The sequence below is a fragment of the Doryrhamphus excisus genome, chromosome 1 (genome assembly GCF_030265055.1).
Source record: "Doryrhamphus excisus isolate RoL2022-K1 chromosome 1, RoL_Dexc_1.0, whole genome shotgun sequence".
Lineage (NCBI taxonomy): Eukaryota > Metazoa > Chordata > Actinopteri > Syngnathiformes > Syngnathidae > Doryrhamphus > Doryrhamphus excisus.
The window spans coordinates 4080550-4104815 of record NC_080466.1 but is presented as its reverse complement, the minus strand read 5'-3'; the positions used below and the strand labels follow the sequence as shown (position 1 = coordinate 4104815).

General features: G+C 42.1%; 3 protein-coding genes and 1 long non-coding RNA gene across 6 annotated transcripts; 1 reads left to right on the top strand and 3 right to left on the bottom strand.

The window, feature by feature from the left end:
- The first annotated feature begins 414 nt into the window (after positions 1 to 414).
- tecrb (trans-2,3-enoyl-CoA reductase b) lies at positions 415 to 12176 on the top strand. Of its 2 annotated transcripts, XM_058084069.1 has the most exons (12): positions 415 to 491; positions 4155 to 4205; positions 7923 to 7974; positions 8050 to 8094; positions 8165 to 8268; positions 9495 to 9610; positions 9776 to 9881; positions 9988 to 10060; positions 10150 to 10193; positions 10271 to 10328; positions 11356 to 11444; positions 11554 to 12176. In XM_058084069.1, exons 1-12 carry the CDS (start codon positions 477 to 479, stop codon positions 11725 to 11727), a joined length of 927 nt encoding a protein of 308 aa, XP_057940052.1. In that variant the 5' UTR covers positions 415 to 476; the 3' UTR covers positions 11728 to 12176. The 2 variants fall into 2 exon arrangements, with proteins under 2 accessions (XP_057940052.1, XP_057940044.1); XM_058084061.1 differs by lacking the exon at positions 415 to 491 and having other exon boundaries at positions 3873 to 4205.
- On the bottom strand, positions 1014 to 1903 carry LOC131136947 (uncharacterized). Its single transcript, XR_009131833.1, has 2 exons — positions 1786 to 1903; positions 1014 to 1546 (listed from the first exon to the last, which is right to left on the bottom strand). It is a non-coding gene; the product is annotated as an uncharacterized LOC131136947 (long non-coding RNA).
- A 410-nt stretch (positions 12177 to 12586) lies between the features above and the next one.
- On the bottom strand, positions 12587 to 14394 carry ndufb7 (NADH:ubiquinone oxidoreductase subunit B7). Its single transcript, XM_058084292.1, has 3 exons — positions 14120 to 14394; positions 13668 to 13836; positions 12587 to 12760 (listed from the first exon to the last, which is right to left on the bottom strand). The coding sequence occupies exons 1-3, from the start codon at positions 14229 to 14231 to the stop codon at positions 12673 to 12675; spliced, it is 369 nt and encodes a 122-aa protein (XP_057940275.1). The 5' UTR covers positions 14232 to 14394; the 3' UTR covers positions 12587 to 12672.
- A 743-nt stretch (positions 14395 to 15137) lies between these two features.
- samd1b (sterile alpha motif domain containing 1b) lies at positions 15138 to 24233 on the bottom strand. 2 transcript variants are annotated; one of them, XM_058083924.1, is made up of 7 exons: positions 21421 to 24233; positions 20624 to 20855; positions 20437 to 20537; positions 19479 to 19515; positions 19279 to 19396; positions 18295 to 18409; positions 15138 to 17722 (listed from the first exon to the last, which is right to left on the bottom strand). In XM_058083924.1, the coding sequence occupies exons 1-7, from the start codon at positions 22372 to 22374 to the stop codon at positions 17576 to 17578; spliced, it is 1704 nt and encodes a 567-aa protein (XP_057939907.1). In that variant the 5' UTR covers positions 22375 to 24233; the 3' UTR covers positions 15138 to 17575. The 2 variants fall into 2 exon arrangements, with proteins under 2 accessions (XP_057939907.1, XP_057939901.1); XM_058083918.1 differs by lacking the exon at positions 15138 to 17722 and having other exon boundaries at positions 17785 to 18409.
- Positions 24234 to 24266: the final 33 nt, after the last annotated feature.

Sequence of the window (24266 nt, the reverse complement as noted above, 5' to 3'; positions counted from 1 at the left end):
AGAGAGATGGTTTTCTTTCATGGTTGTATCTTTTTAAATGAACGATTCCAGACCTGCTCATCCTAGTGCCTGGAGACAAATTCTTTTGTGAATTGGTGGTGTAAAAATAAAATGACTTGACCTGAAATGACCAATAATCTGCTGTGCACTAGTGAGTGCAAGGCAGAATCCAGGTTAACTGAAAATGTTCACTTACCACATGCGTGATCAAAATGTATTTGTGAAATGCAACAGCGTTATCAGCGTACGCTGATTTACGACAGTTTTGTCTTTGTGCATAATAGACATGACCTCTCAATTTACTAAACTCCTATTGGTTCGGCAGCAGAAGCGGTGAGCGTCTTCTTCCGACTAACGTCTGATTGGCTAAAAGGCATCGCTGATACCCGCCCACTACTGTCAGCCTTTGGAAATCACTTCTCTGATTGGAGGTTGCAGTGTCACTCATTTGGGATATCACGGAAAGGGGTGACAAGATGAAGCACTACGAGGTAAGTACCGAACAACATGAAACCCTCAATGGAGCTAACATTGTAGCAGTTCAATTATTTGGGAATGTTTTTGTGTGAATAGATCCCAACCAACACCCGTTTCAGTTGTGCATTGTAGATACAAACAAAGCTTGTACAGCACGAGGCAACGGAACTGCCCGCTTGCTGTGACTGGGGCTTTGCGTCATGTAGTATGCGGACGTTAGCATTTGTAATGGTTAATGTACATGCAGTACTCAATAACCACAGGTACATAGGAATTTGAGAACGTTATTTGTTGCATTTTTTTTGATTCCGGGATGTATCCACATGTAAATGTAATGAAGACATAGATTTACGGTTTGCACAATGCCCTGCATCACCGCCATCTCTGGCTTGAACGACTTATGGCGCTCGTTATCTTGTTATTACTCAACAATCCATCTGATAAGTCAGCCTTGTCTCTGTTGATCTTGGCTGGAAAAAAGACACCCTTCTCCTATAGTTACAAAAAAACACCACAAATATAAATGCGAGAATCAATGCAAATAAATGTTCCTTTTGAGTTTATTGAGCACCAAAAGCCATCAAACAGGCTTGAAGCAGCTTGACAGAAACCGACCCAACCAGTGGGACCATGAGCCACCTCACACAGGTGGATTTTGCAGTCTGGGTGGTGGGGGGTGAGGGTAAAAGAACAGCAAATGAATGGTAAAAATCACAGTTACCACTGACAGTATGTGTGATAATAATGCAGAAAATCCTTGCTTGGAATGTAATCCAAAAAACACAATTGATGGTCAATATTTTTTGTACTGTGTTCAAATGGGACAGGTCGGTATTTCTATTATTGTGGTGTTCTTCATTGGGCCCATTTCAGAATGCAGATGGCCGCATCAGCTAGTGGGGGGAAAAAGGAAATGTGTCACAATAAACAAAGGACAATTGAGCATTCAAACTTTTTGGAATGGAATTTGCTTGAGTATTTTGTGTACTTCCCATTCCACTCCAAGCCACAGTTCTCCACTGCAATGAAGGATATGTACTGCTCTGCCTATTTTGTAGCCTACAAGAGCCTTCACAGAAAATAGTATGGTGCTATTAAATTTGTTACCCATTCCAACATCATGGCAACACAGTTTTTCCTTCTACGAATTCTTATTTTATGAAGTCTACATCAGACTGCACTAGAGAGCAGTATCATCTTTACGCCTCTCTTACACTATAACATCCGTCAAGTGTGTGAAGTAGTTGCCTAAATTCAATATCGCTTCCTCAAATTTAAACACTAATGATTTAACAATTGGTATCTTACCTGACAACTTCCTAGGCAGAGGGTTTTTGGAAATTGAGTCTATCTGTAGTTGTGTTCACCGTACTGAGGGTCCTCCGTTGAAGTTAATTCTCCTTGCTACACTTTCAGCCCATCGTGCGTTAGAGAGACAGACTGTTGCTAATCGCTAGAGCCTTTATATAGACTAGGATGAGAGGGGGGTGGGCGGGAGGGTATACAGTGGCCATGGGTATGCCTTAGATGCTTGGCACGGTGAAGAGTCAGATGTGACCAGTTTGTCTTACACAGTAGTGTTACATGCTTATCTCCGATATAGGTCTTGTCCAATTAGTATGAGCCGTGGAAATAATTGTAAGAGAGAAAAAAAATCTGACAGAAATAGAAATTGTGCAAATGTGATTCCATTCATTTCAATTCATTTTTGTCTTTTTTGCTGAATGACGCTTTATGCAACTGTTCCCACCACCTAAGAATACAAATGGTAAAGTCCCATTCATGTGTTCTTAACCACAAAGTGGCCTGCTCACTAATCAAGACCAAATAATAGAGTAGTGCTAATTTTCTTGCCCGCAAACTCACAAACAAACACAATACTCCACATTTGTTCCCTTTGGTTGGCAGTTCAACTGCTATAAAACAATACTGGCTTGCTTGTTTTTCTTTACCAGCCTGTGATTGATAAAAGACAATAAGCTGTTAATTGACAATTCCATACTAAATGGTCAAAAGTTAAAGCGCCATATTTGCATTGTACAGTAAACCTTGGATATATCGGATTCAGTTGTTCCCACTGGTTTTGTCCGATATAAGCGAAATCCATTATATGCGTATAACGGAAAATGTCTGTTTTACACATATATCGGATTTATATCCGGTATATGCGTAAATCGGATTTTATCCGTTATAAAAAGGCACTTCCTTGACTATGTTTCCAATGTACCTGGACTGGGCAATGAAAAGAGACGTAAGGTAATGAGAATTTAACTTTATTGGACTCTGAGCATAACAAATTGTTAATTAAGCTAGGCCCTGTTACGCCCGTCAGGCCTACGTTATTTCCAATAGTGAGGTTAAGATCTCATTCACTGCTGTGCTAGTATTATTGACGTCACTCACTTTTATATTTGTCCTAAATCTGGAGCCAGGAGAAAGACAATAGCCAGTGACATCAACAAGATTAGCATAACGATGCGGCCATCCGATATATGCCAGGGAAATTTAATGGAAATGCATTGGAACGGGACTGGAGATTTTGTCCGAAATAGGCGAAATCCGTTAAAAAAAATCCGATATATGCAATGAATTTTTATTGGAAATGCATTACAGAAAAATCGGTTCTTTTTTATCTGTCCGTTGTGAGCGAATTTTCGATATATCCGAGTCCGATATATCCGAGGTTTACTGTATTTCATTGGCAAACGGCAACGTCTGGCCATTAGGGGGTGGAGAAGCTGCGGTGGCCTTCACCAAAGGGAATGCCCCAACTAAGCTAGGGGAATCTGGGGTATTATCACCCTTGGGTAGCAGGAAAGGGCAACTCCCTCCGTGTGTGTGTGTGTGACTGCAAGACGTGATCGGTATGACACCCGACGTCCAACTGAGCACATGGAAGAAATCACTAAAGTGGATTTTAAAAACAAACGACAGTGCCAATCTAATGACATCATCACCCTATACATACAGATGGAAGAGTTAGCTGCAAGAGGGTTGTGCCGAGTTAGCAGTGGATTTTATATTTAGCTGCAGGGAGAGGAAGAGATGGGGCCGTACGGTGTTGGTTGTCATAACACCTCACCCCCCTTTTGCCCACTTAGCTGCAGACTGAGAGGTGTCAGAGGTCAAAGCGTTTTTTAAAAGGGTGGGGCAGGTGGCATTTCGTAACCAATTGACCGCGTCTCCATTATTATCCATAATGATGTGACGTCGAGAGAAGCTTGTTGACGCCGCAATTGTGCAAGCACATGTGGCATATGTCCGCTCTCCAGAGATCGACTGGCAGTTAAAATAAGCAGTTGACCAGAAGTGAAGGAATGAGACACGGCCAGCCAGCGAGGAGGGGAGGGTTTTTTTTGGTGGGATGAAGTAGCGAGGAGGACGAGGGAGGGGCTCCAAAAGCACCAAGCATGGGGGAGACAGATTTATTTCCACAGCTGAGTGCTTGCACCTCGGGCTTGGTGTGGTTCTGGGCTAGACTGTCGGGTGGTGGTGGTGGAGACGGGAATAAACTAGAGTCCGGAGTGTGGACCGTTGACATGGATGCCCTCGCGCTTGAGGCCACCAGTGGAAAAAAGCCGGCCAACGGGGCGGCGGCAGCTGCACCTGTGCTGGCTCCAGCGCCCGTCAAACGCAAACCTGCTAAAAAGACTAAAAAGGCTGTTGTTTTCTTTGAGGTGGAGATACTTGATGCCAAGACCAAGGACAAGCTCTGCTTCCTGGACAAGGTAAGAACAACACATTTGAACTATTTTCACAAAATGTGATGCAATGACTAGGTGCATATTTAATAGTTTTAGTGCATGAACTAGTCGTTTGAATCCTTGCTATACACAATCGGTACAATCGGGGTGGTCCTATCTAAAGTAAAAATATCCCACTATGTGTCAGTGAGAGTCAGACCTTTCCTAGAACATAGTGAAGTTGCCTGAGTTGTCGTCAGAGGGTGCGCAACTGTAAACCCACACTTTCCCACGTGACACAACTCTGCCTGCTTGGAGGTCTGGCCACATGGCGATCATACCCACGATCTTGAGGAGTACACATTCAGCGTCCTTAATCTCTCCTATGTCACGGTTGTTTACCAGCGTGCAATTGTCAGGCAATAATGGACACATAAAGACAGCAGCCCCTCAGCTTTGTAGGTGATCATGTACTAGATCTTCATCCCACAACATCTTTGATAATCCTGTCAAACAATGGAGGCCAACAACAGTAGCAGCTGCCACAGCCTCTTGTTGGGATTGACAAAAATAATTGTCATTTGAAATGGTCTAATATGTTTAAATACAACAGAAACTTCAATTTTTTGTGGAGTGGTTACTATATAAAAGGTGTAGAAATGCAAATGTTAGTATGCAGGTGCTTAGTTCAGAGGTTCTATTCAGAAAAATAGGAAATAACAAATACATTTGAATGTCCACAACTGTATACTGACTTGTACCAAAGTTCTTTTTACTGCACGTTAGCTACCGATCCATCAAATGTCATGGAAAGTTAATACTCACCAGATGATAGGACAAAATAAAACGACTCACCTTTTGATGATGCATGACTTGGAGTGAACATGGATGCTTCATGAATAGCACTTTTGAGCATTCCGATGTTTATCACTTGGTGACCCTTCACATTAATACATCAGATTTTGTTATTTATTTTCACTTTAGCCTAACTGTATAGTACTGAGAGGCCAGGAAAAGAAGTTTAGCGTGATGCCATGCATGATCACAGCTCCATGTTTGACTTTTTAGACTTTTGGTTGTCCCAATTATATAACTTTGAAAGTATTCAATTTTGGAAATTCCACTAAAAACTATCAAAGTTGGCCTCAGCTGTGTTGTCATTCACGAATAGGTGCAGTGTTTCTCTGTTTATTGTGGCTGTTGAGTGAAAATGTGGCATCTCGGCAGCTAATTCCAACACCTTAGCACAGGGGTGGGCAAACTACGGCCCGGGGGCCACATGCGGCCCACCAAGCGTTTGAATCCGGCCCGCCAGTTGCTTTCTAAGTAACTTCAACTTTTAACATACAAACTGGCAACATGACTTGCAAGTCAGATGTCTGATTTAGTAAAAAATAAACAACAAAACTGTAAAATTAAATGACATAGTTTGATGTGGTGTGATGTTTAAAGTGCTCCTAAAAAAGGGACATACAACTGATATAGGATAACACTTTTACAGATAAAATTAGACAAATAATTCAAGGAAAATGATAAGCATAAAATAGTGTGTGTGTGTTAAATATATGTTCTGGCCCCCCAGACAATTTTGTAAACTCAATGCGGCCCTCGAGTCCAAATATTTGCCCACCCCTGCCTTAGCAGGACTTAACCTCACTGCAACACTGTACGGTATCTGATACATGCAACAGAAAACAACAAGCTACAGTCCTCCACATTAAGCCCCATAGAAAACTGGGGTTCATTGAATTGATAGCACTTCTGTAGATTATTTTTTAGAATATATAAACGTTTAATCATATATAATCAGTACTTGCACTTGTCTTATTTTAGCATTATATGCACGGCTCGGAAACAGTCATGTGGGTGTGCGGCCTTCTAAGTGTGTACAGTTGCATTTGCTATGTTTATGTTTAGGTCAGTGCAGGCTATATTGACATACAGTACTTCTTACCTTCTTACTCAACTGGTAACAGAGCTGTAAAAGACATAGACATAGACTTTCTTTATTGTCATTGCACAATAATAAATTGGTTTGTTACAAAAGCCAACAGAATTGTTGGCCAATCTGTGTAATAAAATTTAGCACTACTTTGGTTGCATTATGGGCCGGCATGGCGGTCTAGTGGTTAGCGCGCAGACCACAGCCAGGAGACCAGGGTTCAATTCCACCCTCGGCCATCTCTGTGTGGAGTTTGCGTGTTCTCCCCGTGCATGCGTGGGCTTTCTCCGGGTACTCCGGTTTCCTCCCACATTCCAAAAACATGCTAGGTTAATTGGCCACTCCAAATTGTCCATAAGTATGAATGTGAGTGTGAATGGTTGTTTGTCTATATGTAGACATAGACTTTCTTTATTGTCATTGCACAATAACACAGCAGTGAAATTGCCAACGAAATGTCATTGCCTGGCTCCCGTGTAATAATAAATAATAAATAATAAATAATAAATAATAAATAATAAATAATAAATAATAAATAATAAATAATAAATAATAAATAATAAATAATAAATAATAATGTGGAGAATAAATAGATGACATCAAATATGAACAATGTACAGTGTAAACAGTAATTTGTACAAATAATTTAGAATAAATAACAATAATTTAAAGTTTTGGTTGTGCGTGTGGGCAGGTAGAGGGGCTTATTTGGCAAAAAAAAAGGGCTTTTAGTAGAGTAATGGTCAGGTGTCCTTATACTTTTGCCTATAGGGTATATGCCTTCTTTAAATCTTTGATCCTGTCTAGTCAGGCTTCATAAGACTAAGTTGTGATCCGCGTACTAAATGAGGCGTGGAGTCGTTTACACATGAGGAGCACTTGGTGACGTCATCCTGCCAAAAACGGTGTGAGGCCTTGAGAATGACGTGGACAGAAATGGCGCTCGTCGGTCCTCCAAAATTAAGATGGTGTTTGTTTATTACAAGAGTAGTATTACTAGCCAGCCATGTTATGATCGTATAGCTGCAAATGTACATATTTGGTAACTTTGAATTGTTACATTTGTCTGGAACAGACAATAATTATTGGGATAAAAAAGTTTAATTTTTTCAAAGATAGGAGAAATTTAGCGGAAAGGATTGTTAAAGCGATGATGGAAGTCGTCATGGATGGTACTGTATTCAAAAAGTTCATTCATTCATTCATTCATTTTCTACCGATTATCCTCACGAGGGTCGCGGGGGGTGCTGGAGCCTATCCCAGCTGTCTTCGGGCGAGGGTACACCCTGGACTGGTGGCCAGCCAATCACAGGGCACATATAGACAAACAACCATTCACACTCACATTCATACCTATGGACAATTTGGAGTCGCTAATTAACCTAGCATGTTTTTGGAATGTGGGAGCAAACCGGAGTACCCGGAGAAAACCCACGCATGCACGGGGAGAACATGCACATTCAAAAGGTCTTAAAGGAAAAGTAAAAGCTGTAATCAGTTAATTAGCTAATCCATCACTTTGGCTTAGATTGAGTTGACCTTGCCGCTGTTAGATTGCGGTCGGAATCGTTGTCGTTTTGGGTTTGTATGTTGTTGTGCAGGTCGCTGTCAGCTTTGGCACGATGCCGTGTGCTTTGGTGGTGGCCAGAGGATCTTTGAAACTTGAATACCAGCTGTCGGATAGCTCATATCCACGGGGTGTGTGGGGCATAGCGAGAGCTAAATTTACCGCTAATCACTGTCATGAATGGAAAAACAGGATTGTTGCGTATACTTCTGTATATTTGCGTCAGCTTATTTGTCATGGTTGTTATTTGCAGGTGGAGCCCAATGCCACCATCGGGGAGATCAAGTCTATGTTCCACAAGAGCCGTGAGTGTTCTCGCTGTGGCCTCGTTCATCCCAATTAAGAGCAAGCAAATGTTCACGCTGTCTTGGCTGTTTTAGATCCTCAGTGGTACCCGGCCAGACAGTCCATTAGACTGGATCCCAGTAAGTCCATCAAAGTTTATATTGTCTCTACAGTAGAGTGGACCCCTGCAAGTAACTGTAACTGTTTCAGAGGGGAAATCTCTGAAGGATGAGGATGTTTTGCAGCAGCTGCCTGTGGGAACCACAGCAACTTTCTTCTTCCGAGACCTGGGGGCTCAGATTAGCTGGGTCACGGTAAGTACACATTCTAGAACAGACCTAACCAAGTCAAGTATACCTGATATAACATCAACCTAAGCAGAGCGAGCGGATTTTCTCAAAAAGCGGTCTCCAATCTATTAATAGACAGTTGATCTGTAACCATGTCAAACGATTAGTCCCACCCCAAAAAGTATTTTGCATGCCGACTTGGTCCAATTTGATCTTTTATTGGATTAGGGACCGGACTCTCAGAGGTTTGTAATAAAATGTGTAATAAATCCGTGTAATAAAATTTAGCACTACTTTGGTTGCATTATGGGGCGGCACGGCGGTCTAGTGGTTACCGCGCAGACCTCACAGCTAGGAGACCAGGGTTCAATTCCACCCTCGGCCATCTCTGTATGGAGTTTGCATGTTCTCCCCGTGCATGCGTGGGTTTTCTCCGGGTACTCCGATTTCCTCCCACATTCCAAAGACATGCTAGGTTAATTGGCCACTCCAAATTGTCCATAGGTGTGAGTGTGAATGGTTGTTTGTCTATATGTAGACATAGACTTTCTTTATTGTCATTGCACAATAACACAGCAGTGAAATTGCCAACGAAATGTCATTGCCTGGCTCCCGTGTAATAATAAATAATAAATAGTAAATAGTAAATAATAATGTGCCCTGTGATTGGCTGGCGACCAGTCCAGGGTGTACCCCGCCTCTCGCCTAAAGAAAGCTGGGATAGGCTCCAGCACCCCCGCGACCCTCGTGAGGATAAGCGGTAGAAAATGAATGAATGAATGAAATAATAAATAATAATGTGCCCTGTGATTGGCTGGCGACCAGTCCAGGGTGTACCCTGCCTCTCGCCCGAAGACAGCTGGGATAGGCTCCAGCACCCCTGCGACCCTCGTGAGGAAAAAAGCGGTAGAAAATGAATGAATGAATGAATGGCTGCATTATGTTTAATGCATAGAAGAGCTATTTTCATAAAGCATATTCAATTCCACATGGTCAATAAATCAATAATATAGCATGGCAGCTACAGCAGCTGAAATAAACGCAGCCAACACTTTTAGCTACACTTGCATAGTCAGCTGTATTGAGTAGCTAAATATTTTATCTTCTACACCCCTGATAAACAACAATAAGCAATATAATAATACACATTTTGTTAAATAAATAGCATTATTTTCTTATATTGGATATCTGAGTATATGTGTGTTCAGTACTTATCTGTGATATGACTACTGTGTTCTTGTGACTTTCAGGTCTTCCTGACAGAGTACACCGGTCCTCTTGTCATCTACCTGATGTTCTACTTCAGGGTTCCTTTCATCTACGCATCCAAATATGATTTTACCACCAGTAAACACTGGGTCGTACAGTGAGTGCCTCTAGAACATGTCACAAAATACACACTAAATGACACCAAACATTGTTATAAATGACAAATATCTGTTTTAGCACCGTGACATGACATAGTAAATTACTCACTGTTGTCATGGCAATTTTGACCAAGCAGCTAAACAAAATCTTCTGCTTTTCCCAGTCTGGCCTGCATGTGTCACTCTTTCCACTTCGTCAAGAGGCTCTTGGAGACGCTGTTTGTCCATCGCTTCTCTCATGGAACCATGCCTCTACGTAACATCTTCAAGGTGACACTAATGCCACCCTTCCAAAGCAGTCATCTTACAATGTGATGCATTCTAATCCCTGCCTGAAAATGTAGGTAGCTATTTTTGAACATATATTTCTTTTCAGAATTGTACATACTACTGGGGCTTTGCAGCATGGATGGCTTATTACATCAATCACCCGCTTTATACACCACCCAGTGAGTGTACTACCTACTCTACATATACACGTATATACTGTACATACTCTCTCAACATAACGTACTTCATGTGCGATGTATTGTTACAGTTTACGGAGAGCAACAGATCAGACTGGGTCTCATTTTATTCCTGGTAAGAATCCTTCCGGCACATGAACTCTTTAGGAATTTGCACGTGTCTGATCAGTGATGTTACCTTTTCTTCCTCAGTTCTGTCAGATTGGTAACTTTTCCATCCACATTGCGCTCCGTAACCTCCGTCCGCCAGGTAGGTATACACTCTAGATCAGGGGTGCTCACACTTTTTCAGCATGCGAGCTACTTTTAAAATGACCGAGTCAAAATGATCTACCCAGTACAAAAATGCAAAACATCTATTTATTTTCAAATGTATTGAGGATTATTTGTACGTACAATGTATGTTGATGTACCTTACATAACCAAATGAGCCAATATTGCAAAACACACATAATTAACTATTAACATTTTTTGTAATTACCTGAGTTTACTTTGATGACTTGCACTGAATTGAACCAGCCAGGGATGCATAGTCTGGACAGTAGCTGCTGATAGCCAGCCTCAAGCACACTTCCAAATGTTTATCAGTCATGGATAATATCCGTATCATAATATCCGTATAATATTCCATATCCGTATGGAAGTGATATGTTTTTTGCCTTTTTACTTGGTCCAGCTCCTTCACTCATTTTAGTGACCATAAACTTTAGCGAGGGCTTTAAAATCTCGCAATTCGCCGACTAGCTTAGCACTTTGCATCGTTGTTTACGCATGAGCGGTGACCTAAAGGTCAAAATTCAGTTGTCATCTGACTGGTTGTCCTGTATGTCAATCAAGTAACGGGGGATGGATGATAGGCTGACATCGTAAGTTCTGCTGCACTTAGGGACGTTGTTTGATTTGATTGGTCATCCGAAGGGCAACATTCAGTTGTCATCTGAATGGCTGCCCTGTATATCAATCAAGTGACGGCATTGATGCTGGGATGATATTTTTTTAATGTCACACCGCGATCGACCAGTACCACCTCCGCGATCGACCGGTAGCTCGCGATCGACTTAATGAGCACCCCTGCTCTAGATACTGCAAATCTAATCATTGACAGCATAAAAATGTGTACAATTTCATTAAATCTGTATAACTTATGCAAACTTGAAAAATAATGAATAATAATTTAAAGCTCAAGTTTTATACAGACTGCACAAGTTCTATCGAAATTTAAAGTAAAGTCACCTCCTATCGTAGTCTTTTTTTTTTCTCACTACCATTTTCTACAGGATCCAAAACCAGAAAGATTCCCTACCCGACAAAGAACCCGTTCACTTGGATCTTCCTGCTGGTCTCTTGCCCCAACTACACTTACGAGGTTGTGTGTTTCATTCTAAACGTTGGCTGCTTAAAAAGAACAGTGATGTACTGTAAATGTAAAATAGCCCTTTTTAGGAAGTGATTCCACAGTCTTCCTTCTGTTACAGTTGGGGTCTTGGCTAGGCTTCACTCTGATGACTCAGTGTCTGCCTGTGGCCTTCTTCACCTTGGTGGGTTTCATCCAAATGACCGTGTGGGCCAAGGGAAAGCATCGCAGCTACCTGAAGGAGTTCCGTGACTACCCTCCCCTCCGATCACCCATCCTGCCCTTCTTGCTGTAGGGGATGACTTTCACAGTCCCCTCCCTCACCCGATCAGCTCCATTGATCTTAGCAGCATCAGAATAGCATCCTATCCTAAATCTAGGCTGGATCTTAAACTGACTGAACTAATCTATGCCGGCTTCCCTCCAATTCCGGTTTTTACTCGTTACCTTTTTTGACTGTTGTTGAAATGCTGAGAGTAACGTTTAACACCACAATGGCTTAATTTCTTTTCGCACACATAAAACAAATCCATCTTCACAGATTATTTGAATTATTTTGTAGCTCTCTTGGAAATGTTCTGACCTTCAATCCAACCTGTGTGCACTGAAAGAGAACTCATAGTGATCTGGTCTATTTTGATGTTCAGAAATTGTTGTTCAAATCCATTCATCTACATTTGAAACCGTATGTATGTCTGGATAAAAGTAATTTATTAATAAAAAGGAACCAAAGTTTGTTTCCAATTTTTGTCTGGAATATTTGAAAAAAATAGCTTTGCTCATAATTCAGTGTCTATGTGAGGATTTGCTGTGCGGTGCTCGAGCCATGTGAAGGACTTTTACGACTTTCAAGTGGACCTATTATGTTTTTCCCACTTTTCTGACCTATAAATGTAGTTAGAATGTTGTATTCTTGTGTTAAAAGATGCCAAAATTTAAGATAATGAGGTTTGCGCATTTCCCCCCTCAAACTCATCACAGCAGGACCCAAAATACCCATTTTAATATGGCTTTTAAAAATGTATTGTGTCAACACATATGTTGGCATTGTAGTATTGCTTAATGACCACACGGGGGCACGCTCGATATAAATGTGGGCATTTCAACAATGGAGAGCTCAGCAGAGAGAACACCACCAAAAACTGAGCAAACTCTTGTCATTTACATCTTACTATGCAGCACTGTTTAATGTGAACAGCATTAGTTATATACAGAGAGGATGTTGACAAGATAAGCTTCATTATGCAGCTTCAGCCTGGGCCTCAATTCTCTTCTTCCTCAGCTGGAGTCTCCTCTCCCTCTCATACTCCTTCATCCGCATCATATAGCTGAAAACCCCCCAAAAAAACATTAGATTGAAATGTGGTGAGTGTGCCATCAAAACAAAAGTCCTGTTTTAGGAAAGTTAGCTGTGGCAAACATCATACTGACCTGAATAAAAAATAAGCCAAATAAGCCCCTCTACCTGCCCACACGCACAACCAAAACTTTAAATTATTGTTATTTATTCTAAATTAGTTAAATTATTTGTACAAATTACTGTTTACGCTGCACATTGTTGTTCATATTTGATGTAATCTATTTATTCTCCACATTATTATTTATTATTACACGGGAGCCAGGCAACAACATTTTGTTGGCAATTTCACTGCTGTGTTATTGTGCAATTACAATAAAGAAAGTCTATGTCTAATATATAATAATAAATACAATATGGTACATAAACTCAGCACTTTGTCTTGTACCGTATCAATAATCAAATTCCCAAACAAAGCACCGTACGAGTTATTTGATAACCCACCATGGGGGCAATCAAAGTTTGGTGTCCCAGCAATTTGATCAAGAAAGCTGAGAAACATTATTGCAGTTATTCAGTTCATCCAGTCTTCAACGGCCCCCAGAATTAATGAATAATGAAAACTGTATAATAATAATAATAATAATAATAATAATAATAATAATAATAATAATAATAATAATATATATTTATCAACAGTTGCTTTAAAAAGTGCTTCAATAATCACCGTTATTCTCTCAAGTGCATCTCTGCATCAAAACTGTATCTTCAAGTCACTGGTGTGAGTGACAGGAAGAAAACCTCTGATTCACTTTGGAGGAAATACTCTTATATCCAGGTCAATACGGTAACAGATTAATTTTATATTACATACAAATCTATCTAAAAATGTAATTGTTGACAGTAGAAATGGTTTGTTTTGTGGTTTTAACACTTACTCCTGGTGTTCACAGTAGTCCCAGTCGTGCTTCTCATGTTTACAGGCTAGGAAGTTGGGCCAGTTGTCCCTCTTGCACTTCATGAGCTTGAGGAGGTGATGAGCACAATAGTCCCTCTGCTCCAAAGGCAGCTGGGCCAAGTTCATCTGCTCCTGAGTGGCCACCATTTCTGCATAAGGGATGAACACACACATTAGTAATGTCAAATACAAACATGACTATAAAGCTGGTCAATACAACACAGCGTCATAATATCATTTATCAATCTATGTGAGCGGGATTCTGTGGAATGCAATGATAGTTATATCCTTATTGAACGGTTCTTTCCCGCACGAGAGCAAAGGTTCGTGAGTTATCGCGTTATTACACGAGAAGCTAGCTACGTTCACTTGAAGGACTAGACTACTACAGAACATTAAAACGCTGCATTCAGTCGACATATTGTTACAAACCTCGCTCTTTCCTTTCAGGGAATCCAAACTGGGGGTCGAATTCGAATTTCTTCGCTGGGTCAGGTTCGGTGTCCGTCTCGGTGACATACCGTCTCACCAGGTGAGCTCCCATGGTTCCGACGCTTTTTTATACAGTAGACACTGAAATAATTTAAACAGATTGTCTTTCCTCCGTGGTGGGCTAATATTTTCAAAATGCTTTAGCAATCTCCCATTCGGTCACCTACACAAGCCCCTTGTATCTACTTCCGCTCCAACCGGAAATAAACACATCGTGTACTTCAGAAATGTCTCCCCCCGGGAAACAGATAACAAACGTTCCACTACTAACTTCGTTGAACTTGTGATTAAAAAAGTAGCATTTGATAAAATTGAAGATATATACACAATTAATCTATATTAATGGAATATGCATTTTAAAGGGGACCATATTTTTCTCTTCACCTGGAATCTGTAACTTTAACCATTTCTGGTCTTTAGGTAAGTTATCTGTCCTTCAAACCTGAACAAATATTTCCTGGAAGCCATTAGCACTAGCTCCATGCTAATATGGTGAAACCAGGGCTCGAGGAGGGCAAGGTTCCAGTTAGTATCAGGGAACGCCCATATAAGGAAGTTGTTTGACTGTGATGTCACAGGGAGCCAGTGTTACAAAAAAACTCTGAAACCCAGCGTTCAGAGCCATCCCGAATTTCTTTAATTTTAACAATATTTATACAGTAAGTTAGAAAGGTGGAAAAACAAGTCCCCTTTAAGTAATTATTTGAGTTTTCTTTACTCATAATATCGCCATTACTAATTTGGTGTTGGAAGCCTACAACTCAGTAACAGTAGTACAGTACTATAATGAGGGTTGGTAAACTTCCTGGTTAAAGCTTTGGTCATGGTTCAATTTATTTTGAACATTCAAATTACATTGGAATCAATCACATAGTACAATTCTTCCTGTTAAGAAGAAGAAAGCCATCCCAAACTTATTTATTATTATTGTCATATCTTATTTTAATCCCCCCCAAAATGAATATGCTAGTTTAACCAGAACATAACAAAATGTTGGTATCCACAACTCAGGTTGTATTTCAGAATGCATTCCTTTTTCTGCAAAAAAAAAAGCAGACTTCCAGGGACCTAGCATCAATTTGTGGCACAGTAAACTTTTAAAAATACTATTCTTATTCACTGATATCCACCCAATGAGTTATTCTAATTCACTGACATACACACTCAAATTCAGCGGAGACAGATCATCATCGTTTATTTATGTTTTTATTACTAAATGTTAGCAAATAACAAGCAAAGAGGTCAAAGTGTGACTGTACAGCCCTAACATGAGACTCAAACAGAGACTAATGCATAATTGCATTATGAAAATGTGCACTTGGACGTTGTATAGAGAACAGTGAGATGAAAGAAAAGAGGTAGTGATGCTGGGAGAACACACTGGAAAAATTCACAAAATGGAACCCAAAAATCACAGCTATAAACGACACCCATTTGAGTAAAACTGTACAACTTGGGACTGTTTACTGCTGGAAGAAGAAGGAATGATACATGTGGCAGTTGTGCTGCTTGCATGACCGCAGTGGAACGACTTGAAATTAATTTACATCATTCTTTGTCAATTTTCGTGGACAAAAAAAATGGATATATTTACATATTTACTCCGGTAAATCCACTTAACACTCGCTTGGTCTTCCATCTTCAGTTGTATGTCTGTTTACAACATTGTGATTATGTTCGAGATGTAATTGACGCAAGGGGAAAAAATGACCTTAAAATGACCTTATGGGATGCATCGCATCTTTTTCTCAGTATGTTGAGAATCATAATTCCGTTAAACATAAGATTAGAGCAGGGGTGGGCAAACTTTTTGACTCGCGGGCCGCATTGATTTAACAAAATTGACGGGGGGGGGGGCATACTATATATTCTACACGTAACAGTCCACCTGGAATTATTGTATCTGTAAAAATGTAGTGCAATCAGCTATATGTACTTGTACCATGGTGTACCAAGGTTGTACCATAATGCCAGGTTGTATATTAAGTTTCAATGAAATACTTTGGGCCGTATTCAAACACTTGGCGGGCCGCATGTGGCCCCCGGGCCGTAGTTTGCCCACCCCTGGATTAGAGAAACTTGAATAATCTTAATGCATCATGTATCTTTACAAAAACAACAATGCTGAGTTTTGGTTGACACGGTTAGGGACTGTATTTATAAAAAAAATGGTTGTACTGCACTGATAGTTTGCCATCCATCTTCCATACTGCTTATTTATTCTGTTCAGGGTTGCGGAGAGCTACATCCTGGACTGGCTAGGACTAGCCAGTTTATCATCGGACACATTTTGCCACTAAATAATGTCACAAAAAGACGATAAACATAGCTGACAAGTGACCTTAACACCTACTGCACCAAAACCCAGCAGATTTAACACAGTATTGACTGCAGTACAGGTATGTACTGATATATTTGAGACATGGCGGACATATAATTGGGGGTACAACCGCTCACCTGACTAATTTATGGTGGCAGTTAACCTTAACCTTGAGGAGCATCTACAAAGGTCAATGCACGCCACCAAATAAACGCCATCAATAAAGCCCTTGATCATGTTTATGTCCGCAAGACATTACATATAACATCATCATGTACACATCAAATATCGAATTGCAAGTGACAATGTTGGGGCAGGGTACTACCTTTCAGTACAGTACAGTGCAGTTCTACACCATGGCAAACCACAACAATACACTCTCTTTGTAAATGCAGACCTTCTGATAACGTTCTTTGAACACGACTGGTGGAGAAATCCTGGTGTCATTGTGAAAAGAAAATATTGTGGAACCTCAGTCTACCCTGGTTAGCATGTTTTTCGATTAACGTCCAAAATGTATACCACAACATTGCATGCATTCTCCATTTAGTGTACAATATGGCGCTCGTCTTGTCGTGTTGTTAACACACTGCATGAATCCATCTGCATTCTTTTGTATGTATTTTGATCACAAAACGACCTTCCTTGTTAGCAGGCTTTTAGCTAGCTAAACAAAACACGTTTATATAGTTTTACAATTGTAGTTTCACATGCAAAGACTCAATGTGGAAGCGAGATCAAGCACCACAACCAACTTCCTGTGTCCCGGTCTCACCAGGAATCACATCTTCAGTGAAGGTAGAAGTCATTTTAAATTGTAAAACAACCAACCAAAAAAAAACAAACCCCAATAAAAACCTGTTTTTAATTTGGTTAACGTCAGATGCTAACCAAGGTTCCACTGTACTTCTCAATCATCTGTGTTCAAATTGGCAGAAAATCAATTTTTTGTGTGCTGTCACTCATTCCAGGAGGAAGCTTGTGTTTAAGTGTGAGGTTGTGTGCCGCGTTGCAATTAAATATCAATGTTTCGTACATATCGTTGGAAATAGTCGACCGACACATAACATGTCTATTCATGTACAGTCGTCATCCTCAAAGTGTGTTTTCTGCAAAACCTTTACATGGCGCTCGTAGATCTTGAGGGCGGGGCCAAGTCGGATTGACAGGCCAGTCAAAACGTCATTACGCTGCATGAGGAGAAGAGACTTCCCATCGATTTCCTAACAAAGAGAGCAAATCCATGGTGGTATGCATTGAAATACAGTAAACCTCGGATATATCGGACTCGGATATATCGGAAATTCGCTCACAACGGACAGATAAAAAAGAACCGATTTTTCTGTAATGCATTTCCAATAAAAATTCATTGCATATATCGGATTTTTTATAACAGATTTCGCCTATTTCGGACAAAATCTCCAGTCCCGTTCCAATGCATTTCCATTAAATTTCCCTCGCATATATCGGATGGCCGCATCGTGGCGCTCCGATTCGCCGAATCGTGACAGGCCGCTATACGACGTCATTTGCAGCGTTGCCTGCGCGTCCAGATACATTGGAAACATAGTCAAGGAAGTGCCTTTTTATAACGGATAAAATCCGATTTACGCATATACCGGATCGGATATAAATCCCATATATGCGTAAAACGGACATTTTCCAGTATACGCATATAACGGATTTCGCTTATATCGGACAAAACCAGTGGGAACAATTGAATCCGATATATCCGAGGTTTACTGTATATCAATGTGACGCTCTCTGCTGGTGAGGAAAAGAGACGCAAACTCACCTGTGTCTTAAAGGCGGCGGCCTGCTCAGGAAAACCAGCAGTAGTAAAATAAGTGACCACATCAGACACGGTCCAGTCCACAGGACTCCCACTGGCCCCTTGCAGCTTAATAAAGCTAGAAATATCAGCAAATATCAGGCTATGAATTCACGTCTTGACTGAATACAATAACATACAATAACATACAGGACAGTACAGTAGCACAGTTTGTTCTGTCATGCAAGCCATTAAGATTAACGAAAACATGGTAGTGTAATAATTGTTTTCCACGACTGTATATGGTGTTGTCATTGCTCTGCTGTTATGTGTTTAAGTCAGAATAACATTATAAAGTGTGGATTGTTAATTATACTCCACATTTTTAACATTAGGGCGGCACGGCGGTCGAGTGGTTAGCGCGCAAACCTCACAGCTCGGAGACCGGGGTTCAATTCCACCCTCGAGCCATCTCTGTGTGGAGTTTGCATGTTCTCCCCGTGCATGCGTGGGTTTTCTCCGGGTACTCCGGTTTCCTCCCACATTCCAAAAACATGCTAGGTTAATTGGCGACTCCAAATTGTCCATAGGTATGAATGTGAGTGTGAATGGTTGTTTGTCTATATGTGCCCTGTGATTGGCTGGCGACCAGTCCCATTTTTAAAAACATAAATATTGTGTGAGGTGGGTCATATCACCTTGTACTTCGGTGCAAGGTACATTATTAAAAAAAAAATCATACTGTATTATGGAAAGCAGGAAGTGAACAAATGTAACAGTTACTGATTGTAAAAGTACCAGATGGAGGGGTAGGATTTAATAAGCTTTGCTTCTTCCTACTCCTTTTGGACATGTGGAACTGTGAACTGATTATGGGATGCACTCAATTGTAATCTGATGCATGTTCAAATGAAATAAAACCATTACCATTACCATTACCATTACCATTACCAAATATAAGTCACGTGTAAAACCATAAAGTCTACATAAGAAATGACGGGCGCTCACTCTCCGTTGGTAACTCCACCGTTCATCCCTTGCTCTTCAGACAAGCCGCTGTCTCTCGGGGAGGCGGTGGGTGTGAGGAGGCAGGATGACACGCCCACTTCGGTCTCACACTCAACACCTACCCGTGAAGGAAAGACTCGTTATATATCTGATCAATGGACGCATGTACAGTACATTGTGAGCTGGAGATAGGAACTCACCATTAAAGCCCGAGTGGGTGTTCTTGATCTGACCAATCTGCATGCAAAAAAAAAAGAGTTTTTAAAAACTGAGCAATTTTAAATTGCCTTGCAATTTGCTTCCTTTCTACAATCAATAAACAACGTCATATACAAATAAAGTAAAACTGCATTGTACATTGCTGTATATCAGTGTACTGGAATTCATTCATTCATTCATTTTCTACCACTTTTCCCTATCCCAGTTGTCTTCGCGCGAGAGGCGGGGTACACCCTGGACTGGTCGCCAGCCAATCACAGGGCACATATAGACAAACAACCATTCACACTCACATTCATACCTATGGACAATTTGGAGTCGCCAATTAACCTAGCATGTTTTTGGAATGTGGGAGGAAACCGGAATACCCGGAGAAAACCCACGCATGCACGGGGAGAACATGCAAACTCCACACAGAGACGGCCAAGGGTGGGATCGAACCCTGGTCTCCTAGCTGTGAGCTGTTAGCGCGCTAACCACACGACCGCCGTGCCGCCACACTAACTTATATTAGTATTATATTAACTTATATTAGCACGGCAACCTAGTGGTTAGCCCGCATGCCTCACAGCGAGGAGACCCGAGTTTAATTCCACCCTCGGCCATCTCTGTGTGGAGTTTGCATGTTCTCCCCGTGCATGCGTGGGTTTTCTCCGGGTACTCCGGTTTCCTCCCACATTCCAAAACCATGCTAGGTTAATTGGAGTGTGAATGGTTGTTTGTCTATATGCGCCCTGTGATTGGCTGGCGACCAGTCCAGGGTGTACCCTGCCTCTTGCCCAAAGACAGCTGGGATAGGCTCCAGCACGCCTGCAACCCTCGTGAGTATAAGCGGTAGAAAATGAATGAATGATTGATATATTTCTTCTATTTCTCAGTTTTTTTGGTTCTAATAATTGTATTTAAAAAATAGTAGTTCACTCGTGTGTCCAAAGGTACCTGATCAGGTGTGGCAGGTGTCTGTTCCACATGTGCAGCGTTGCATCGAGTCGGAGGCGAACACCCAGTCATAGCGAGGGGGTCCGTAACTGACGGGCCGTCTGCACACGTCAACAAGGATCAATTTGTAGTGTATGGTGTCACATGACACTTTTCCTACATACTTCCTGTGCTCTACAAAACACACCTTTGTCACTCCGTTCATGCTGATGAGAAATCTTCTCCTTGGATGCTCCCTGGCTCTTGCCATCTTCCGTGGCTTCCTGTTTGGAACCTGTCATGGCTGTCATGGCTGCCATGGCTATCGTGGATGGTCTTCCCTCCTCATTAGAACTCCTGGGATCCTCCTCTTCGTCGTTGTCCTCCTGGACACCCTTTTCATCGACTACATCCATAGGTTCGCTCTCCTGATGAGGAACCTGGAATGATATGTAAAAGAAATTTGTTATAATTAATATATACACATTTATTTCCCACTCCCCGATGTCGCACAAAGTCGTGGTCTCTTTTGGGGGGGGCGGAACTTGCAATTTGATACCACCTATCGAATGATGATGAGGGGAACTTGAAAAAATGCTGTGATGGTAATGGGAGGGGAAAACAAGCAAAAGTGAGCATGTGATTATGCAAATCAGGATGTATACAGTACGTGGGTTTGGGCACCAGCCGGCCGGTGTTGAGACAGACCCACGTTGGGCCCAACCATACGTCACGGATCCACGGATCAGAATCCTCTCGTGCACGCGCCATGCAGAAACGCTCTCAAGCGATAAATAACGTAACCCCGCCAAATATAAGTATGTATAATGATGATGAAGATACATTAAATACATTTTTTTTATGTGAACAATAAACAACACACGAAGTGGAGCGCAGCGTGTGCGCGCGGTCTCGAACAGTGGTCATTAATAAAGCAGACAGCAGCTCTTCACCGACCGCACGACCCCCGGACGTGTTGCAAATATTAAGTTTCGTGTCGCCCACCTTTTTCTCGTCCTTTGCAAGTCTCCCCACAGCGGACGCCTCCGTCGTCATCGCTCCCCTCAGAGGAAGAGTGATGTTCCCGCAGCGGGTCCTGCGCAGCCTGCCTCCGGCCACCTCTCTCTCCATGACCACTTTGACTTTGCCCCTGGTCAGCTTCTCCTCGGAGAGACGCTCCTGGCTACTGAGGTAGCCCAGAATCTCTTTGAGACCAAGCGGTTTCACGGGGCCTCTTTTGGCGGTGGTGGTGGTGTCAGGGCCCCCTCGAAGGCTCCTCTCGGGCAGGCTCTGGACCGAAGCCAGCAGCCGATCGTGTATGTCCAAGTTGGAGCCGGTGCCCCCGCTCCCGGCTGGAGGTTTGGGGCACATGGGAATGTCGTGTTCGAGTCTGCCGGCTCCTCCTGTGCAACTTTGCTCGGCGGCGTCAGCTCCGGACGGACCCGGCTGCTGTTCATCATGCGCGCTTATTCTGTGGCCGGGACGGGCTTCTTCATCTTCTTCACAGCCGCTCCCAACCGGGTAGCCCGCCTCCGCCACACCGCTGTCTGCGAGGCTCCCATTTCCGCTACTCGGGCTCGGGGGAGACTTGTGCTTCTTCTTGACGGGCGGCTGGTGAGCCGCGCCGGGCTCCGAGTCGTCCTCCTGGTCGGTGAGGCTGAGCGCGCTGTCGCCGTTGTTGTTGTTCAGAAGGTCCGCCGCCGCCTCTTCACTCTTCTTTCTGCTCTTCCTCTGCACCTTGGCCGCGTTCCGGTACGAGATGGAGCCCTTGTAGCTAACTTTAAGCACAGCCTGCTCCTGGATCAGTTTTTCCAGTTCTTCCCTGGTTCGGTCCGGGTCTGACCCGTGTCGTCTGCGGACCATTCGACAAATCCTCTCCAGATCCGGACGCGCTTTCCTGGAGCGGAGAGAGTCGATTGTTTCCAGGATCCACTCTCGGTACTTGTTGGGTCCGGACATGTTCTCCTGAAAATGCGGATGGGGTTCGGCTGTTGTTCCTCAAGTGGCGCTGCTGTCTCAGCGCTGGGAGGCAGAGTGCGACTCCCCGGCTGGAGAACGGCTACGGAAGCCCGTTTGGACTTTGGCGTTCGTGGTCACAACGAGCACTTAAGGTGGACGGAAGATGGCGCCCGTGTCTCCGGTATGGGATGCTACGTCTTTTTAAGGTGGAGTTGTCTCGCTTTTGGTGCATCAAAGCTGGGTTCTTTGTTCACTGTGTCATTGTGTCCGGTCCACGGTGCAAACATAAAGACTGACGCGTTGCACGTGCATATTAGTGCGTGTGGGCCGCGTGGTGAAGGCAACGAGACGGCAAAGAGATGGGCGGAGGGTGGCTCTTTTGAAGATGATGATGACGACGACGACGACGACGATGATGATGATGATGATGATGGACACTTCAGAAACGCCACGCAACTTCAACAGAATTTCAGAAGTAAAACTTTATTGGAATGATACTCATGTTGCAAAATATTACACTTTTTGTCACCCCGCCCGTGACTTCCCTTTGAAGTGTGTGTTTTGTTAAAGTGTATGCGTGGGGTTAACATGGTTCACATTGGGATCTCCCATTTCCTAAAAGTGCCACAATCTGTACCCGCGTCGTGTCTGCTTTTGAGGGGGAAGTTGTACCCCTGCAGAAACATCAAGGAGACACAATATGAATTTGGTATCATAACTTCCCATTGTTCATTTTTGTCCATTATGATAATAGTCAACAACACTGAATGGATGAAATACACCAAGTATCAAGAAGCCTCAACAAGTGGTCCAGAAGAATATACTGTAATTATCATAAATAATAAATGACAACGTGTACACCTCGGCCTTATTTGAATGAATATAACTTAATTGCTCAATTGCTCCTTTACTGTATTGTTGGATTATGCTTGGTTAGTCTTTGAAACATGTGACCACACAACTGTTATCTTTGTTATATTTCACTTGCGGCAATAATAAAATACTGAGCTTGAGTTGCATTCCATAAAGTCCATAAGTCATTTAAATGCATGGCCGGTACTTCCTAAATTTGTACGTTTAATTGGAATATCCTTGCAGTAAAACTGGGGGAATTGCATTTTGGATGTCATGCAGACAAAAATGGAAGGAATGCTGGGAGGACTGGGGCCATACACGGATCACAAATCTGCCAACAAGATCTGCGATTCATTGTTGGTTTAAAAAAAAAAAACAACATAGATTGAACATACAGTTAGAACATTATGGTTTAACATTAGTCAAACTATTTGAGACGGACGGAAAGAATGAAATCACCTGAAATTCTGTCGTTAAACAAAATGAATGACAGGTGCCTATAAATAAAATAAAAAAGTATATATTTTTTTGTGACTGATTGCCAGGCAATTGTGAACAATGCATGTTTGAATACCCCCCAGGTGTAAGAAAGTCAGCCATATAAAGCACTAAACCACCGATAACCTCATTATTATTTCCATAACATTCATGAATTAAAAAAAAAACAAAAAAAAAAAACATGACGCTTTTACAAGCCACTGTACACTTTTTACAGCGCAGGATGTGACGGAAGAAACCCTACCAAAGTATTGTGGCACACTACAATCCGGCTGCAAAATAATATTCAAAGGCTTCAACATTTGAAAGCAAACACCATATTTTATTAATTTTTTTTTTTTTTAGAATTCCTGAATGTCCAAATGCTAAAAAGACCACCGTGCTGCATGTTGCTGAAATACTTGCTAAAGGACGCATTGACCAGATGTGTCACGTACTTGAAATAGGCAAGTTGTACAGTGCACTATAGGAACCATGTTATCCTCTAACAAAAAGGCGTTCTTCCTTTAACTGGCCGCTTTACTGGTATGGTCATTATT

Excerpts from the sequence above, each read along its gene's own strand:
- tecrb (XM_058084061.1), top strand. The coding sequence starts at position 3,888 with ATGGGGGAGACAGATTTATTTCCACAGCTGAGTGCTTGCACCTCGGGC. Across the intron at positions 9,882-9,987 it reads CTCTACGTAACATCTTCAAG|AATTGTACATACTACTGGGG; the intron begins GTGACACTAATG and ends ATTTCTTTTCAG. Across the intron at positions 10,194-10,270 it reads TGGGTCTCATTTTATTCCTG|TTCTGTCAGATTGGTAACTT; the intron begins GTAAGAATCCTT and ends TTTCTTCCTCAG.
- samd1b (XM_058083918.1), bottom strand. The coding sequence starts at position 22,374 with ATGTCCGGACCCAACAAGTACCGAGAGTGGATCCTGGAAACAATCGAC. Across the intron at positions 19,397-19,478 it reads CACCCACTCGGGCTTTAATG|GTGTTGAGTGTGAGACCGAA; the intron begins GTGAGTTCCTAT and ends CTTCACGGGTAG. Across the intron at positions 18,410-19,278 it reads GGTGGAGTTACCAACGGAGA|CTTTATTAAGCTGCAAGGGG; the intron begins GTGAGCGCCCGT and ends TGATATTTCTAG.
- ndufb7 (XM_058084292.1), bottom strand. The coding sequence starts at position 14,231 with ATGGGAGCTCACCTGGTGAGACGGTATGTCACCGAGACGGACACCGAA. Across the intron at positions 13,837-14,119 it reads CCCTGAAAGGAAAGAGCGAG|AAATGGTGGCCACTCAGGAG; the intron begins GTTTGTAACAAT and ends TCCCTTATGCAG. Across the intron at positions 12,761-13,667 it reads GACTACTGTGAACACCAGGA|CTATATGATGCGGATGAAGG; the intron begins GTAAGTGTTAAA and ends GGGGGTTTTCAG.